At 43.3% G+C, this 20,256-nt stretch overlaps 1 protein-coding gene across 1 annotated transcript; it reads right to left on the bottom strand.

The window, feature by feature from the left end:
• Positions 1-1,158: 1,158 nt before the first annotated feature.
• itgb3a (integrin beta 3a) lies at positions 1,159-17,703 on the bottom strand. Its single transcript, XM_085783439.1, has 15 exons — positions 17,557-17,703; positions 15,783-15,868; positions 14,554-14,758; positions 12,952-13,204; positions 12,694-12,856; positions 12,013-12,174; positions 11,805-11,900; positions 11,628-11,717; positions 11,405-11,539; positions 9,972-10,401; positions 4,700-4,922; positions 3,752-3,849; positions 3,542-3,661; positions 3,223-3,389; positions 1,159-1,677 (listed from the first exon to the last, which is right to left on the bottom strand). Exons 1-15 carry the CDS (start codon positions 17,612-17,614, stop codon positions 1,612-1,614), a joined length of 2,352 nt encoding a protein of 783 aa, XP_085639565.1. The 5' UTR covers positions 17,615-17,703; the 3' UTR covers positions 1,159-1,611.
• Positions 17,704-20,256: the final 2,553 nt, after the last annotated feature.

The following is a 20,256-nucleotide window of genomic DNA, read 5'->3' as shown; positions in this document are numbered from 1 at the left end:
AAACTGAACAAACCAAACAAGTTACAGTTCAGTAATGATTGGACAGAGAACAAGTTTTAAAGGGATAGTTAAACATTTTGGCAAAGTTGTTTTAGAGGTAAACTCATGCAAAACAGCTGATGCGCATTGCCTTCATGGACAGTTTTTCATCAAGCAGTCTCTGTATTTCCCTCTAAAACAACTCTGTCTGGTAGCGTGGTGAATGTGCAGGTCACAACTTGTCCACCAGAGTGTTTTGGAGTTGTTCGATTGTGTATTTGATGAGGGAAACCAAGAAATCCCATGAGCCTCCATAGCGTAGCTCTGAGCAGCTCGCGGCTCTGCTCCGCCGTTCTAAAAATAGCTTGCACCGACAATTAAAGGAAACGAACCTACTGCTATGACTATAGCGATTATGGCAATGGGCCAATTTGCCAAAAATGTTGAACTATCCCTTTAAAGCACAAATAAAACTATAAACAGTTTTTAAAAAAGCCCAACACACACAAACACAAAAAAACCAAACACATGTCATAACATTTAGAACATTTCAATCACTGTAAACCAACACTGATGGGATTTGGATCCTTATTTATTGTCTCATGTTTTCGGGGTATAAATGGTTGATAAAGACAGAAATCTTTGCCCGGCTGCTGTGATGTTGAGAACTTTGCAATCTCATCACATTAAACTAACAAACAAATGAACCGGGAGTAGAAATGACAGAGAGCTGACAAACAGCAAAGATTTTTTCTCTAACAAATGTCGTCAAACACTTAAAATAACAATCTGACTCTGTCACCGGTAAAAAACAGACTCTTAAAGTTAAAGTAGACGTACTTTGTTACCATGCGATCAAATGCCCTGTTGTTTACGCTGCAGCAGCTGTTTAGCGGTTCCTCGTTCTTCTGTTATTTGTATGTCAATGCTCGACCGACTCTTGAAAGCTTTTTGTTCCCATCAATTATCAACCCCCCCTCCAACAAAAACAAAACACCAGAAAATAGGTTCCAGGTTAAAAAACAACAACCCAGAGTTACTGTTTAACTTCTCCACATAGCGCTGCACTCTTGTTTTTTTTCTTTAAAGCGGTTGCAGCTTCACTCTGAGAGAGACAACTACAGCATTTTCTAATACAACAAGGCACAGATGTAAATAAATAACACATCAAACACGTCTGTGCTTTCTGTGATGTCTGTCTTAATGCTGTTCGATTGTGAGCAAAATATAAAAACGTGATAGTAAAAAACGACAGACTTTGCAGTGGTAGAAGAGTTTCCCAAAAAAAAAAACACCACGACGGCGACAGCAGCAGTTCCCACGAGTGTGACCTGACGTGACACTGCAGCAAAAAAAAATTGCTGCAGTTGCACAAAGTGTAAAACATAAAACACCCAGGAGCATGCAGCCATCTGTGACTTATATTAACATTAGTTTTTTTCTTTACACTATGTACAACTGTGTCATCCCATCGTCTGACAGCAGTACCTACTCTACAGCGACAGTAGCTTGTCACGTGACAGTGTGAGCTGCTCCTACTCGTCCATCTCTCCATCTCTCCATCTCTCTCTGCTGCTACATCCCACCTTCGTCGTTGAGCCCTGAGTTTTCTCTCTCGTCCCCGTGCCGTCGTTAGTTCCCTCGGTACGCGATGTTGGTGAAGGTGGAGGTGGCTCCTTTGTACAGAGGGTTGTTTGCCTGTGGGATGAAAACACAAAGGTAACAAAGTTTAACTCAAATATCAGACGTCCGTACCCCATTAGAGGAAACAGACATGTATAACTGTAGAATGTATACATGTTTAACAGGACCAGATCTTTAAGAAAGGAACATTTTTGTATCTGAGGAAAACATACATCATCTCCCAGTCTATGATATATAGATATATATATAACCTACACATCTGTCTCTCTGTGGCAGAAGAAACCACTGGTAAATGAATCCAACAAAAACATCCTATTCACTGCTGTGCTTTTTAGAAATTATTGAGCCGAAACGTCACTGAACCAAACTGTAAACAAAGGTTCTTCACTAATGAAGTACGTCTAGTTGATAAATACAAACTATAGGCTCCATCGTGGCTGTATATAAACGTGCATGTTGTCATACTCTTGCTTTGCAACATTTAAAAAGTAAAAACTAATATGCAAGAATATTTTTCATACATATGACATCTGGAGAGGCAGAGGGATTGAATAATTTTATGCTTCTTCCTGCTCCTTTTTTAGATATGTTATAATTTCTTTTTCATCATCTGTTGATGAATCGAGAGAGAACTCAATTCCTAAGATTTTTCCTAAAGCACTAAATATAGTTCTGTCAGGACCACTATGTCAAAATAATATTTATTTACTTGCACAAGTTTTATTTGGCGGTATGGTACTGTTCTGGGACCCCCTGCTCTTCCACACGCTTGCGTGGAAAGCCTGAGGCAGGAAGAGCACCTTCCTGCCCTTCATGAGCCATCATGAACGGTATAAGCAGGGAGCGCAGCAGCCAAGAAAACCCAGACAGAGCAGAGCAACCAACATGAATACAATGACAGGAGGAGCTGGGGTGGAGGTGGGTTGCAAAAAAGCCACCAGAGGAAGCAGCAGCAGCAAGGGAGGTGACGTCGGGCTAGAGCAGTTTAAATAGCGCTCTGAATGCAATTCCCCAATAGGAAGCGGCCACTGGGAGTCAGCTGAGCCATCAGCTGATCTGCACAGGTGAAGACAGCTACGCTGTGCTGATTAGAGCTTGACGTCATGGCCTGCCAGAACTAACGCTACGCTTGATACGTATACAACAGAAATCCTTCTTCATCATAAACCTGTGCATATTCTCATTTGTCCAGGTCATAGTATCTCAAAGGAGGTTAAATCGAAAGCAACTGGACTTAGTTATTTGTCTGGGAAGATGTTTCACCTCTCATCCAAGAGGCTTCATCATCACCTATGGACTTCTAATCATGTGTGGTGTCTGCAGACCAACATGCATTAAAAACAACCATCAAAACAGGGCAATTACCAAATAGATTATAAACTTGAACCAATGACAAAGTAGGAAAACTGAGTCTGATTTGGAAAACTGAAAGAACAGAACCTGGACATGATGGAGTAAAACACAGGTGATGAGCTCTGTGTTCACGTGTCGTTTGCCGTCTCTGAGCAAAACTCAGAGCCTGGACTGGTTTTATCTGAGGAGTCGCTGCTCCTCTGGTAGCACATGTTAATATATTCTAATTGCAGCTATCTCTCTCACCGTGTCCCATTTGGCTTTGGCTCTCTCCTCCTCGAACTTGGCGAACTCTCTGCGGTCGTGGATGGTGACCAGCAGCTTCCAGATGAGCAGGCCGACCAGGCCCAGCAGCAGGATGGCTCCGGCCACCGCCAGCAGCACCACCAGGATGTCGGGGCCCTCAGGGCACTCTGACAGACCAGACACAGGGAGTTCATTAAGAAAAATAAAATAAAACTCTGTCTGCTGATGCTGCAGCTCGCCATGCAGGCACAGGGAATGAAATGACATTTAAGAACAGACTATTCTGTCTTAATGATGTGCATCAGGGTTCTCACAGTACCTGGCTCTTTCAGCACATACAGAATGGATTTGCCACTTTCATCTTCGTAATACTGGAAATGGTCAATGCAGTCGTTTTCGTCCTTGTACGAACAATTCACCGCATTTGTGTCGTGGAAAACTGTTGGAGGAAGAAACATGATTAAGTTATTGGTTATAGTATATTCTGTTTATTTACACAAGGTGGAAAGAAGGGGGGAAGATTTCTCACTCAGTTCGTCCACGACTATGATTTCATCTTTGCAGATTCTGTTGCACTCGGCCTCGGTGTACTGGCCTCTCTTGAAGTGCTGACACTCGACACACTCTCTGCAAAACACAGTCGTACATTGTCACCTTCATACACTACACAGAGCACATTGTGTGGTTCAGTTGGATACGAAACAACAACACAAAGAGTTTGGCTGCACATGCATCAAAATGAACCAGTACAGTGTTGAGGCCCTGGGAGAGGGTGGGCCTCTTTGTGCTGTACGTGAAAACACTCTGTGAATTTGTTTAACGTAGTTTGTTATCGTCCAGGAATGTTAAAACATCACAAACTCTCAAATTCTTTACAGCACAGTAGATTATTTTCCTGCAGAGCGGCCGGACCTGCAGACGCAGATTCAGCTGTTCAGGTGGAGGGCTGACGAACAAATTTCTTCAAAATCATCACTTAACAGTCTTTTCATGGCAAATAACAACCAGTCATTTCATTGGTCAGTTAGACGACGACTGGCCTGATCGTCATGATGTTAGCACAGATATTAAAGGCGTGATGGATTAATCATCTAAGTCTTTCTTAGTTACATCAGCCTCTGCATGTGCCGATAAGCAGGCGTCAGAGTCGCTGGGGAAGAGGGTTCATGACTTTTTGTCATGAACAATTTTGTCTCCACCACTTTTTAAAACGTTAATTAACTTAACATCAGCCTAATGACAGAAAACGTTGGTACATATAAACCTATTATGACCGTAGAGGCAGCAGAAACCTGTGATCACCAATTTGACGACTTTTTTTTTTTTTTGCTGCAAATCGTCTGAGTTTAATTTATGAGTAATGTCCTTGCATTGGTTGATCCACTAAAGTAAATGAAGAATTTTTATTTAAAATATCAGCAACAGCCCCAAAGATCCAATTCCACTCTGGTCTATATGAAATAACCAATGAACTCACTTCTTTATGGTGCAGGAGTCGGGGCAGGTGGGGCATTTCTCACAGGTGGCTCCGTAGGCTCCGGGCTGAGTGCAGTGACAGACGCCACACTCACAGTTCCCGCGGCCGCTGCACAGCAACCCGATGCTGGACATGCATGTGTCCTTGCGTGTGGTGCAGTTACAGTTCTCTCCTTCCCAGCCGGCATCACACTCACAGTCGCCACAGCTGCACCTCCCGTGATCTGGAAAAAAGAAAGAAAAAAGATCAGTATGTTTGCGTTTAAAATATTCTTATTCTTATTGTCTTAATACATATTTTTTCGTGGCTGTAATCACACGGGCGGGGCCGGGCAAACTGCACCATAAGGTAATAATTATGCAATTGGAAAATGAATCACAGAGTGTGTCTGTGTTTTATTGTTTTAAAGTCTGTGAGTTATTAACCGGTGTGTTTTCTAAACATGTTGCATGATCAGACAGGCGTAGCTTCTGATTTCTACAACTGTGTAATTACTAAGTAATAAGTGTAAAGTGTGATTAAAGCACTGTTTGTGCACTGTCTAGTGTTATTTCTGTCACAACAGCCAGGTCACTCTAGGAACAGTGTTATGATGACACAGCTGTTTGCTGACAGAACCTGGAGGCAAGCTTTTCTCCCCGGATTACTGGAGAGCCACCACCTCACCTCAGCACATCAAGCTGCCGTAGAAACAAAGGCAGATCCCCGGAGACGACTGCGTTCTTAGCAGGAAACCAAACAGGATTTGGCACTGGATGACTAAGAGCAAACTGGGTGAGTCACGGCTCAGCTGGATCAGACTGGGGGGGGGTTGAAATATCACAGAGGGTTCAAGGGTCCCTAATTCCAGTGCTCAAAACAAATCATCCAGTGTTGTAAAGTCGAGGAAACAATGTCCCGGGCAACGACGGCGGCTTCTCTTTAAGGTCACATTTATAGCAGAGACAGGATGATTACTGATGGTGTTGTCACTGGTTAATAGTTAACACTGTGATGTGCAGAGAGTAATCTTTGTCTCTGTGAATCACAGACATGAAGGGAAAGACCCTGAAAACAAGAAAAGTCGGTGACACGTTGTGTTAAAATCCAAACAACTGATCAGCCTGGAGTGTTGAAAGTCGACAAAAGCAGCAGTATAGAGATAGTAGTTGTCTTGTTCTCATTATTCTGATCTCATTATGTTGATTCACACACATATAAAAAGAGAGGTTTTTAGGTTTACATCATCCCGTCCTCCCTGTGAGACTACAAAGTAATCCTTCCCATGAATCACATGCTTAGGCGGCTATGAGGTGGATGAATGTGCCGGCCGTGCTGTAGGGGATGAAGACAGAGCTGTAAAACAGAGAGGTACACAGCTGTGAGGAAGAGAGGGATTGGTAGAGAGATATATGTACTACAAAGACAGTGAGACAGGAGTTTGGGCAAACTGCCAGGACAGGAATGCAAACTTTCCTGTTCTCGCTGTCCTCATATTTACGGGCCCCGGGGCCACGCTGGCTGCTCTGCTGCTCTGCTGCTCTGCTGCTCTGCTCCCTCAGCCTCTCGGCGGAGGAGGAAATCCACAGCCGCAGGGAATATCACAGAGATGGAGCTTCAATTGAGCTGGGGCCGAGGGATGCCGAGGGTCTTTAAAGGCTCCTACGTCATGAATGCACCGTGGGCCCGAACTAAGCTCTGTGGACTCTCTCACATCGGTTATGGCTCTTGTCTGTGTTGGTGTGTGGGAGTGCGGGATTTGGGCCAAGTGTCTGAACCAGAGCCCTCGGTGTCAGTGTTGAATAGTTTGATGCCTGTTATTCAGGAAAAACACACTCCCTTTCAGAGAGACTCCTAAACCCGTCCTCGTTGATAAAAGCCTGCCAAGTTCCTGATAAATTTTAGCTTTAGTAAAACACGCACATTAAGCTCCATCTACTCCTGAGGTCACGATGCAGCCACTAGAGTCATTCAATGAACACACACCGTCAAACATCCCACTTCTGAATGCTGGCCTTTTAGTTTACTTCAAGCTGAATGACACTTTATCTTGTCATTTTTATGTCAAGAGTTAAATTTGGGGGTGTCAGAAAAGGGGCGGAGCCACCTACACGTTTTGACCTTGGTCAGTGTCTTATTTTTTCCATGCCCAATGCTGATTCTGGTACCTTAACTGTGCATACTATTTTATAACGAGTACTGAGCCAATAACAGTGCATAAAAAAAAACACACAACTGGAAAATAGATAAATCTAGGAATAAACAATGTGACTTGGGACTCACTCACTTGCTTCAAACTGTCCTGAGACTGAGCCGAGCTAATCTCCATTTAAATCAGAGTTTGCCTTATTGCTTAGGTTTGTTCTGCTTAATGTATGTGAAGACTTAAAACTTATTTTCTGTTCTGCCTCCCTCCTTATAATCACAAAACCACACTTCTTTTGAAATACATCAATCAGCGACAAAGCCTATTAAAGTTTTATCACTGGGATTGAGTAACTGTGCACTGAGCTGTGCAGACTTGTAATAGGGAGTGATAGAGCGCCGTGCCCCACTGCTGTGAGTGATAAGGACACTCGGGCAGCACTAATCGGGTGTGCTCTCCGACTGAGAGCCGGTCATTTGTAAGCTCCACTGTTTACGCTCGGCAGTTGAAGTATGCAATTATTTACGAGCCTTTTACAAGCAAGCACAGACAGTCATAATAATGGGACATTCCTCTTGAGAAAGCTTTTTTTTTTTTGATTTGTCAAACTGAGTAACGGGAAACTATGTAAACTGACGATGGTGTGTTTACAGACCGAGGGTGACTGGAAATGAGCAGAGTGTGTCTCATTAAGGCTGGATGAGGCCTGAGAGAAGAGAAAAGGAAGGAAAGGGAGGGCGACTTCATCTTTCCTGTTAATGGTAGCATAAAATAAAGGGAGTGTTTCAAACCCCAAAAGAAGAGAACGGTGATGTCAGCACATGCCAGTGTTTTTTTGATTAGTCACGGTAAATGGACCACAGCACATCCCCACACTGGATCAGCCATCAGGAGCAATTTGGGGTTGACACGTGGTTTAGAGAGCTAGATACACAGACCATGGGACAACAAGTGTTGTAGCAGTGTGGCTTGAGTTTTAAAAGGAGAAGAACAACATCGCTGATCATTAGTTTTGTGGTAAAGACCACCTAACCGGAAACTGAATCAAGACCAAGACCAGAGCATACCAAGGGGACGAGACCAAGTCCAAGGCCGAGACCAAACCAATGCTAGATCATTCAGTACTCTGCAAAAACTCAAAATCTTTCCAAGAATATTTGTCTAGAATAAATGTCTAATTTCTAGTCAAAACTAATCTCTTTCCACTTAAAATAAGACTCATCACCTAAAAATTAATTTGTTTTCAGATCATTTTTACTTGTTTCAAACTAATTTTCAATTGAAATAAGTAGAAAAATCTGCCAGTGAAAGCTGAAAGAAAGAAAAACTTGCTCCACTGTCAGATTTTCCTACTTATTTCAAGTGAAAATATGCTTGAAAGTAGTAAAAAGTGTCTAAAAACAAGCTACTTTTTAATGTGATGAGTCTTAGAAGTAGAATAGTTAGTAGAATTAGATTGTTTTGACTAGAAATAAGACAAATATTCTTGGTAAGATTTTGAGTTTTTGCACCAGTCCTCATAATAATCATGTGGCTTGATATTTACATTTCCTCAGCTAAAAAAAAAAGATAATTTTATATAAAAACTATCCCATGTTTAATTCAAACAAAGTTCGGATTGAACAGAAGAACACAGTAAATAACCTGTTGAAGTCTCCTCCCACTGTTGACCCTTTTCAAAACCAAGTTTTTTAGATGGTTACACAAGCAGAAACTTTTGTAGAACAATTTTAATGATCTTAAAGTTATTGAATTAGTTTACATAAACCAAAGTGAGCGAGTGACAGAGAGACATTTTCGGTTAAAAAAAAAAGATGTCACTGCAGCTGTAGTCTCGCTCACCAGACCCTCCTGCAGAGAAGAAGGGTCTGGCTGGTCCGTCTATGATTCTGTGATCAGAGAAAAAACGCTCCGGCCGTTTGTAATTCTTTCAACCAGTCACAATCGTTGCGGTCGGCGCCGTAGCAACGGTGCGCTTGCAAAATACTGCCGGTTGGAAACTGGATTTGGGTCCGCGGTGTAACGACGGTTGGCATCCGTTGACGGATATTTATTCTTTTGTTCGGTTTAACGGCGGTTGGCAACCGCTGACGGGTATGTCTTCTTCTGTTCAGTTCATGACATGGATGTATAATAGATCCATGGTTCGGTTCCTGTTGTCGTTTGTTGATGTTTCCCTTTACCGGGCGGACTGTGAAAGCTGCAGCACGGAGGCGGGACTTCCGCGGGGTGGCTCGTTCCGACCAATCAGAGGCTAATTGCAGCAACCTACTTCCATCAGGCCAGACGACTGCAGCTGTGGTCTGAACTGGTCTTGAGAAAGAATCCCAAGTCCAGCTCGACCATAGACTGTAAAAAGAATGGACGTAGCATCCGTGACGTCCCACATTGGTTTTGGGGAGTCGTTTTTGTGACTCAAATATGGCGGCCTGAACAGCGCCATGTTGGATTGGCCGGCCGAGAGCCCGCCCACTGGCCTCGAAGCAGCTGTCCACGGACCTGCTCGGACCTGTCACTCAACGTTTCCGCGCTTAATTGGCCAGAATTTTAACCTAATAACAGTAATACGGTAGAGTTAAAAAAAAAAATCACCCCCCTCAGAGTGTGTGCAGGGGTAGAAACTATCGACTGAGACCAAAAAACGTTCTGACACCAGGCTTTGATCATGTTTATTGAGGATGATGTAAAGTCGGCGATTTTAACATGGGGGTCTATGGAGAATGCTCCCTTCTGACACCAGCCCCCAGAGGAAGCCGAGGGGATTGCAGTTTTTTGAACGCGGAAGTGAGCTTCACTTCTCAGACCGACAACTGCCCCCTTGAGCTCGACCGAGACTGATGGTGCGTTCCAGGCAGGCTTTTTAACCCGTAAGTCACGACTTCAAGTCACCAGTTACGAGTTTGTAGCGTTCCAGGCAAGTTACGAGTTACTAACTGGGAACTGGGAGCAGATCGATCTAGTACGAGTTCACAGGTGGGAAGTTACGAGTTTGACTGTACGTTCTAACGGGTAACCATAGGAACAGGTCGGAAAAATACGAGTTACGGGTTGCCTGGAACGCACCATGAGACAAGACCAAGACCTTGAAGAAGTGGTCTTACTACTACAAAGCTACTGATCATGACAGGAAGAGAGGGATCTACTCACCGGAGCAGAGCAGCCCTTTGAAGCGCAGACAGTTGAAGTCGTCACACTCGCAGTACTTCCCCCACACCTGGCCGAACTCGTTGGAGTGGCAGGAGCACTGTCCGCACAGACAGTCGCCTCTGCCGCTGCAGATCGGGCTGCCGGGCTTCGGGATGCAGTTGACGTCGTCGGTCGGGCTGTAGTCCTCCACCGAGCACTCGCACCGGGGTCCCAGGCGCCCCTGGTGACACTGGCACACGCCGCACTCGTACGTCCCGTTGCCGGCGCTGCAGAGGGGGCTGTTGGGTTGGGCCGTGGCCTCGCAGTCGCAGCCGCAGGCGAAGTCCATGGTGACCTCCAGGGCGTCCTTAAAGCCCCGGGGTTTGATGGTGAAAGTGCGACTCTTCTCCTTGGGGCAGCCGCGCAACTGGGCCTCCACGCTGAAGGACACCTGAGGAGGAGGAGGAGGAGGAGGAGGAGGAGGAGGAGGAGGACGACGAGAACACAACTGTGATCATTTGTGGACCAAGTCCTCAAACCTTCTCTAAACACTCTGAGACAACTGGACCACGGTTGTCATGGTTACAATGATAAACATAATGGACTGCACCAACAGCAGTGTAACCTACCAAACCTTTTAGTGGGTTTCGGCACTTAAAAGAATAGTTCACCAAAAAATGAAATTCAGTCACCCTCATGCTGATGAATACTCCAGAGTAGTTTTTTATTCCTCAAAGTGCATCTGGAGACCCGGGAGGCCGGTTCATAGTCCAACCAAAACTTATAATAGGACCCAACACAAAACCGTCCATAAAACTACACAAAAACCATTTAATATTCCTCCACACTACTCGTCCACTGCAATCCAAGAGTCCTGAAGGGATATAGTCCAGAGTTTACTCGACGTCATTTAGGACATTTTTACAGCCTAAACAGTCCTGTATTGAATTTGCCATGGGGCGCACTCTCACGTTTTGTGTCAGGCACTATATTGACTCTCATATAAGGATTTCGTTGGACTACGAACCGGCCTCCCGGGTCTCCAGATGCACTTTGAGGAATAAAAAACTACTCCGGAGTATTCATCAGCATGAGGGTGAGTCAACAATGACTGAATTTATTTTTTGGTGAACTATTCCTTTAAACTATGTAGACAAGTTACAGTAAGTTTGGGACATTATAATTAAACATTATAATTTGGGGTTAAACTAAAGGCACCTACTTCCTCAACATTACACAGTCTTTGTTGTCATGGTTACAATATAAACAGCTTCCTTCACATGGGACATTGAACGCCACTTTGTCAAATTCATGAATTTTGTCAACCCTTAAATTCACCACAACCTCTTTTCCGGATGCAGACTTTATGCTACGTCATCATCATACTTTTCCCCCCACTAGGTGTCGCCTAGCAACAAAACACAATAAGCAGCTTTTGCAGGACTGATCCGTACCGTGTCTCCGATCTTGAGGCCGGAGCAGGACTTGAGTCCAGGGATGATCTCTCCGTTCAGACAGGTGGCGTTGAAGGACAGATTCAGCTCCTCCGGGACGTCCAGCAGCTCCAGCTCCACTTTAGAGCGAATTTTCTGCCCAAAATTAATCAATTAACACTTCAATTAACTTGCTTAGATGAGATAAATAACATTCATTTGCATGTTGAGTTCAAGTCCTCACCTCATAAGCCTCTATGATGAGCTCGATAACATTCGCAGAGTCGCCAGAAAGCGTTCCCACCGTTGTACCCGGGATGAGTCTGCTGTAATTCTGTGACAGCAAGGTTGAGTGTTAATTAGTGTGTTTTTTATGAATCAAAAGCTGAATTAAATTCAAAAAGCAGCACAGTGTGTTCACCCTGTAGATGTCCACCACGTAGCTCGTCACGGCAAAAACTAAATTGATGTTGTTCTCAGACATTTTCTCGGTCATGAGCCCTAAGGAGGGATAATCCTGGAAGACACAGGGAGCAGAGTCAGTGCAACCACTCACATGGCTGTAAAAGCCTCGTCGTGAGCTAGTCCCTGAAATTACTTCAAATTTCTGCCTTTTTTTTTTTTTTTACCAGCACGGTGGCTTTGTTGTAAGTGTTTTCACTGTCAAGGTGACACTGCCCGTCGTTGGGCTGCACGATGCCTGCGATGCGCCCATCCAGCGCGATGTGAGTTTTGGCATCGGTGGTGAAAACCAGCAGGTGTGAAGCATCCGGGCGCCAGCCTATTTGGTCCTAATGATGATGCACAAGGAAAAAAACAAAAAGAAACACATGAAGTGAGTGAAGGAGAGACCAGAGTGTATGCACACACATCACTCACTGCAAAAACTCAAATATCTTACCAAGAATATTTGTCTTATTTCTAGTCAAAATGTCATTTCTTGTTAAAACAAATAAGACTCATCACATAAAAAGTAGCTTGTTTTTAGACACTTTTTACTTCTTTCAAGCATATTTTCACTTGAAATAAGTAGAAAATCTGATAGTGGAGCAAGTTTTTCTTTCTTATTACAAGCACAAAAAACTAGCTTCCATTGGCAGATTTTTCTACTTATTTCAAGTGAAATTTTGTTTGAAACAAGTGAAAATGATCTAAAAACAAGCTAATTTTTAGGTGATGAGTCTTATTTTAAGTGAAAAGAGATTAGTTTTGACTAGAAATGAGACATTTTGACAAATATTCTTGGAAAGATTTTGAGTTTTTGCAGTGCTGAGCAGGTGTGCATGTGTGTGTGATTACAGTTTGTGTACCTTGCACACCATCGCCTGCATGATGGCGTCAAATCCGCCCTCTGGAGCGTCTCTATTTCTAGACACCTGCTGCTTCTCCACCTCCTCGGTGAAGCGTTCCACCTTCTCCGTCAGCTGCAGCACGTGCTTGAACCCGAACTGAGCCAGGCAGGTTTGACTGAGTCTGCATATGGTGAGAGGCAGATGAGAAAAAAACCAGCGAAGGAGAAAATAAAAAAAACATTTCAGATAAATCAAGCTTTTTCTTCCTCCACCTACCCGTAGCAGGGGTTCACCACCGCCTCTGGAGGATGCATGTACATGTACGGGGACACCGTCTTGTCCACAAAGGCGCCGAACCCCATGCGTAAATTGCTGGTTTTGCGGCCCATGGCCTCGGCCAGCTTGCTGCCGAGGGTGCGGAGACGAGCCAAGTCGTCCTTCATTGAAAAGGACAGATCCATGAGATAGTAGAGATCCACCGGGTAATCCTCCACCTGCTTCACCGACACCGTGAAACGCCGGGAGTCACCTGAGAGGAGGGAGTGGGGGGCATTACAGACAGATCCATGAGTCTACAACCAGCACCAATCAGCAGTAGAAGTTTTATTTGTGTTATTTGTTCGGATCTCCATTAGCTGCGCTCTAGAGCACCGCTAGTCTTCCTGGGGTCCACATTTAAAACCAATTTAAACATACATCTACAATCACAACCCGAAAAAGACAAGACAAGTCAACAAAAACGTACATTAAAGGGATAGTTCACCCAAAATTCAAATTTCACTCATTAGAGAAATTGTTCCGAAAAAAATTAAATAAGTCTATATTTAAGCTTGTTTGTAGTGGAAGCTCCCAGTGTCTCGGTTCACTGCTCTTCCTGTGACCGGCGGAACAATTTCTCATGTCGGGGTTTCAATACCAGAGGGACATTACAGACGAGCAGTATGGAGGTATTTGGATGTTTTTTGGTGTGTCTTTTTGGACGAAGAAAGTTGGTATCCATTGACAACCATTATATGGACAAATACTGCTGCGCGGACCCCCCCGTAACTCAGAGAAGGCACGGAGGACTCTGAAAATTCTCACAGCTCTTAGTTGACATGAGGGTGAGTAGATAATGAGTGAAATTTGAATTTGGGGTGAACTATCCCTTTATTTCTGCACAATCAGATTGTCATCTACATCAAAGAACGTATGTAAAATAGAAATAAAGTAAAATTAAATAACATAAAATAAAATAGAATAAAACAAAAGGTGTGGAAATTTGCTGTGATTAGTATTCTCCTTGTAATAAGTGGTAAGGTAGTCTGTGTTCTGTTCCCTTCTCTATAGAGAATAAACTTGGGTGCATGCTTCCTCTCCAGTCTTGTTCTTTGACTCTCCACCCCTCTCCCTGTTAAAAGGGTTTTCCATGGAGTTTTTCCTCAGTCGATGACGTGAGGGTCAAAGGGCAGAGGATGTTGTTGTGAAGCCCTTTGAGACAAACTGTTTGTAAAAACGGGCTACACAAATAAAATTGCCTTGCCAATTGCCTTGCCACCGGCAGAACCAAAATTTCCATGACAAAGGGTATTTCAAAGGAGGTTAAATCGAAAGCAACTGGACTTAGTTAATTTAACCTCCTTTGAAATACTATGAGAAATCAGAAATACTATGACCTGGGCAAATGAGAATATGCACCGGCTCATGACAAAGGGTAAAACAAATGAAAATGACAACAAGAAACCCTACTACCCTACATAAAACCCTTTGTGTGTATGTGTGTGTGCATGTGTGCGTATGCTATTTTACGGATATAAAATTCCAAGATATTTTTTTGTTAGTTGTGATGCTGCATGTTATCTGCTCGCTGTCCGGGGGGGGGCGCTGAACATACAGTACCTGGTCGTAGAACCATGTGGAGTTTCTGAGGTTTTATCTGAGTGACGGCGGCGGCGGCGCCCGAGGCCTTGTCGCTGAGCGGAGCGTCCTCCTGGATGGTGATGATGCTGGAGGGAAACTCCAGCGCCGCCGAGCTGCAGCCTCCATCCAGCAGGTTCTGCTTCAGGTCGCAGCGGGAAACGCCGGCTCCACCTTTACCAAACTCCTGAAACAACCACATCCGGTCTGTGTAACACTGAAGGAACTGATGCAGTTTGTTTTTGTTTTGTTTTTTCACTTTGCTGCTTGGCAACAACACCTGTACATAGATTATTGCAATTGTAAGAACTGATAAGGGGCTTTTTTTTGTTTTTGTTTTGTTTTGTTTTCCACTTCGCTGCTATGGCAACGACGCCTGTACATTTAATCTTACTTAGCTTATTGCAATTGTAAGAACTGAGGTGTTGCAACCGACCCCCACCCTAAAGTTGCAACACAGATGAGTGATGGTTGCAACATTAAAAAAACATGTTAATAATTTGCTTTTTGTCTTAATAAGCATTTATTCTGAAAATGTACTTGGATTATTTGACAATAAAAGTTATTTATCTTATTTCTTATGATGAGCACAACAGACAAATATGTTATGAGATCATGGGAGGCTCATAAAGTGTCTCCCAGAATAACTCGATACTTTAAAATAAACCGTCATTGTTGTTTCTGCTGAGCTACAGTTCAGTTCACAACATGGGAAGAGATACAGTAGTTCTTCTGTTTTGAGAAAAGTCACAGTGACAACCATCTCCATCTCCTCCTGTCGGCCATGACAGAGCAACAGCTACTGGGCTGAACTGATAATCGTGTCATTTATACATCAACAAAACAATAATTCAAACTTAATACGTTTTGATTAATCAGCAATAAACACAATAATACATAGCAGATGTTTTTCCTACTCAGGCTCAAACATAACTGAGACTATAATGTCGTCACTGCAGCGTGTTTCTGTTTAGAGGAATAAAACTTTGTTGCCCCCCCCCTCCCCCCTAGTCTCCCCCCATCTCCTCCAGGTACTGACGGTCTGTGCAGAGCTGGTTGAGGAGTCAGCAGGAACAAACAGCAACAAGAAGAATGTGGTTGAGAAAGGAGGGTTTCTGTTACGACTTGCATGATTAACCACCTTTTCTGTGTGTGTGTATATGTGTGTGTGTGTGTGTCTCAGTGTGTGTGTGTGTGTGTGTGTGTTTTACCTCCTGAGAGCACCATGCACAGCTCGGGTGAACAGCCAAACACTGCTGACAAGTGGTGACTCCTCGTGAGGTACAGATGTTGGAACCTGCGATGATGATGATCACATCAAACACATCAGTGCATCGATATGTTTCCTTCCTCCTTACACACACCAACATGCACACACACAGATAATACTGCTAACCACATTTTTATAAAGAAATGGATGCGCAGTCTTGTGCAACTCACAGGAACACTGATACCGCTGCTGAAACGTTCAGTCTTGCACAAGAAGTTCAGTTTTGGAGTATCAGTACTTTTGAGTATCCTACATTTACTCTTACTTTGAAACTCAATGTTTAGTCAGAGTTACTGTAATGATTGATAGTGTTAAATTGGAAAGAGTACATGAGAACACATTTCTAGAAGTGACAATCAAGCATAATTTTTTAACAAATCATTGCAAACGCTGCATTGTACACTCATGTCTGACTTATTGTGTTGAAGTATGGGGAAACACCTACAGAAGCAATCATACAGGCATTATGCAAAAGAGAGCAATAAGAATAGTGAACAATGCAGGATATCATGAACATACCAATGCGCTGTTTATAAAATCAAAGACACTACAATTTAGGGATTTAGTAGAGTTCAAAACCACTCATTGTGAATGGATTTCTTTTTTCCTAATAAATGTTGCTGATTGAAATAAACTCAGCGAGAGTGAGTCTTTTATTTTGAAAACCTATTAGATATCATAAACTGTGATTCCCTCCGCTGTTAATGATGTTGTATTTGTTGTATTTGCATATTTCTAACAGCTCAGGTTGAACTTGGCCTCACCTGGCTGCCCAACCCATCATCCAAACGTCTGCTGTGTTTACTACGACCAGACTTAATCATTTCCTGTCTACAAGAAGTTTGCAACATATTTTTTATCACTCTGTTCCACACTTGTCATTCGATTGTTTGCTAATACAACTTCTCCAGACTTCAAAATGTTAATTCAACAACAGTTTTCACCTGTACTGGACTGAACTTTGTCCACCTCTGTCTTATCTGTTGTGGTCTACGGGTGTGGCTCACTGGAGTTATAGCACAAGCACACACACACACACCCACACACAACTTCTGTAAGTGTGAATCTGAATATGAATTAAGAAGAATCTGATATATAGGCCTACAGTATATACTTGATATTATATATAAACACTCACATAAACCAGGGCCCCTGAAGTAAACACACTGATCTGATAAGGCTGAGTAGCTGTTTTTTTCTAATAAACCAGATGTTTGGCTTCAGACTTGGTTAAAAAAATAACTTTGTATGTACTTATTTAAAAGTTAGTTTCAGTCTGCATGGAGGACAAAGTAAACCCATAAACTCCACATACATGTTGTCAGTGTGTTCCCATATAGTTAATTATAATTACTCTGAGTGGCTGATGGTGATGTGGAGCCTGTATGTGGAGGGGCTCGTGCAGCTCTGGGAAACAGTTTTCACTCCCTTATAAGGAAAGGAAGCGGCCACAGGCAATTACTACAACCACCGGCCGCTGCACTCCCAGCTCAGCTAACTGTGAATTATTCCTATTCAACATCAATACAACAATTCAACACACACACGCACTATTGATCAGTTTCGATCACCGCCTTCAGAGATGGAGGTCGCTGCTGACTTCCCTCCCGGGTTCAAGGGGAGGGGGAAGCACCGCCTGAACAGGTGAGACTTACAAAAAAAAAGAAAAAAAAGAAAAAGTTGATCCAAGTATTAACAAAGAAAAAGCATCTTACCGTAAACATGTGACACGGAGAGAAAGAGGAGAACGAAGCGGATTAGAGAGGAGCCCATGGCCGGAGAGGAGCGGAGCGCAGCGGGGCAGGAGGCGACTGAGCTACTTGAAGCCTTTCCTCATTCTTCACTTGACTCAACTGCATGTTGGGTCACACAGCCTCCTCTCAGTGTGTGTGTGTGTGTGTGTAGGGGGGCGAAACAGTTCAGTGTGTAACATGAACAGACTCGCCTCTTTTTTTCTTTTTTTTAACCATCATCTGTTTTTAATCATCATAATTTGACTTAATTTATTTTCTATCAGTGGAGGAGAGAGGGAGCCTCGATCAGCTGTGACTTCATTGATCCAATCAGCAGGTTCAAGTTCAACAATAAAGTTTTTTTTTTTCTTTTTTTTCTTTAATATAAATGACAGTATTTATGTGACATCACTTCCTGCTTTAAACGTTTCGAAAGAGTCTGTGTAGATGTTTTTCATACCAGTAATACAAGAGACACTGGTGAACATTTGTACATTTTGAGTAGTTTTATTATTGTTTCAACATCTTTTGCACATTAATAGGCCTACTGTAAAAAAAAAAGCTGCATAGATTGATCTTAAATCACATTTTTTCAACTTTACAAACTTCTGAACACAGTGTCACTTTTTTTCCACCTATGAACAACCACTACGTCCACAAAGTGTCACCTTTTAACCAACAAGGTTGTGCAGCTCTGCAGCGCTCAGGTGGATGTTTAACCTGACGGCGGCAATGGGGTTAAATACTGCAAGCAGTATCTATCTATCTATCTATCTATCTATCTATCTATCTATCTATCTATCTATCTATCTATCTATCTATCTATCTATCTATCTATCTATCTATCTATCTATCTATCTATCTATCTATCTATCTATCTGTTTCATTTATACCACTGGTGCTTGCATCCTCCAAATGCAGGACTGCAAATTTGCCATTTGCCAACAGCTTCATCCTCTGATCTGTCCAGCCACATGTTGGACCTTCAGCTCCACCACATCTGACATTACACGTGCTACTTGACCTCACACAAAGCCAAGATGAGGATTTGCAGGAATATTTGCCACTGTCTGTTATGACCACAGTCACATTAACCATCCATCATTTGGCTCCTGGGGGCCCCCTAGTGGTCAAGTGGTCAAGGGGCCCTAAACAAGTGCTAAGTTCATGTCTGCCTTGGGCCGGCTCTGACTGCAGGTTAGGAATATGTTACTCAGGTGTTTTCTGAGCTGTTGTCTGTTTGCTTTGTTTGCATCTTGTCGGTTGATGAAGCCACAGTGCTGCTCTGAACAAAGTCTCAAGTGATCATATTTACAGTATAAAGTTTAAACGGCCTCACATGTCGCCCTGCCCTCTACTGGACTGAATGGAGAGCTGCAGCTCACAGTTAAGGGACAAACCTAGAGATAAACATGAACTCCTGGATATATTAGTTTATTTATGACGTCTATTAAATGCACATTTCAAACCAGTAGAATAAAACACAAAGACACGTGCATGGTAACAGGCAGAAGGAAACAAAACAGAAGGAGGTTACAACATTTGAGATGACTCAACCATCCCACAGGCATCGACCGACAGGAAACAGTTTACACAGTTAAAAGTGAAAAAATAAAACCTCAACAACCAGTGGAAACCTGAGGTTTCAGATTAAACGTGTTCACAGAGGAGGAGCGCTTCATTAAAACAGCTGAACAGTTTCAAAGCTACAGCGAACGCACCATCAGCCTCTGTCTCGTCCTCAGGCTGGAGCCGGGGGGGGGGGGACAACCAGGCCAGGGGCAGCTGGACTGAGGAGGACGGAGACAAGGCAGAGACGGGCTGAGCTCCATCAGACCCAGAAAATGAAAATGAAAAATAAAGTAAAAGTGGAGTTTGACTGACAGCATGAAATGAATCACCTGGGAAACTTGTAGTTCACATCGTCAAGCTGTTAAAGAGGAACCTGCAGTGAGAAACATATGAAAAGAAAGATCTGGAATCAAAGTTTTACAAACTGGAATTCACTTTTTGTCGACCACTTCTTCGTGGTTTGCTGCTCTAAAACTTGATTGGATGTTGTCAGATGTTTCAGACAAGGTGGATTCTGGGAGAACATGACAGATTGAATGCATGTTACTAGTTTATTCATGGCCTTTCAAATCTATCTCACGTATTTTCATGTCCAAGGGCTGAAGTGATGAGTCACAAGTCAGTCCAGTTGTAAGTCCTTTTTAAAGATTGTTAAGTCGAGTCTGAAGCCGTCAATAGTTTCTCCGTCCTCCTCCTGTATCGGTCTGTTGCCGTCTGCTCCTGAAAACCTCCTGTCTGAGTGACTGATGGAGCTGCAGGTGGAGACACGTCAGCTTCTAAAACAAGACGACGGAGAAATAAAAAGAAAGAAAATGAGGCAGAAAAAATAGGATGAAAGCTGCAGAAATGAACTTTTGGGAGAGTGTGTATGTGGTGCAGGTGTGTGTCTGTGTGTCTGTGAGTGTGTGTGTGTGCCTTGTGGGGCTTGTAGGAGCAGACAATGCTTCTTATCTCTGCACTTGTCCATTTATTGAATCTTTATCCCTTTGCCCTGCTCTTATTCTGCGGCTGGTTGCTAAGTTACCGCCTCCCGTGTCCAGGAGCTGCTGATGCTGCTGCTGCTGCCGGGGGAAACGACAGAAATAGAGAAATAAGTAGAAAAAGCTATAA

Source organism: Trachurus japonicus, chromosome 8 (genome assembly GCF_045865225.1).
Source record: "Trachurus japonicus isolate A0001 chromosome 8, Traja_1.0".
NCBI classification, from domain to species: domain Eukaryota; kingdom Metazoa; phylum Chordata; class Actinopteri; order Carangiformes; family Carangidae; genus Trachurus; species Trachurus japonicus.
Note: the sequence above shows the minus strand (reverse complement) of the source record. Positions and strands in the feature narration are given on the sequence as shown.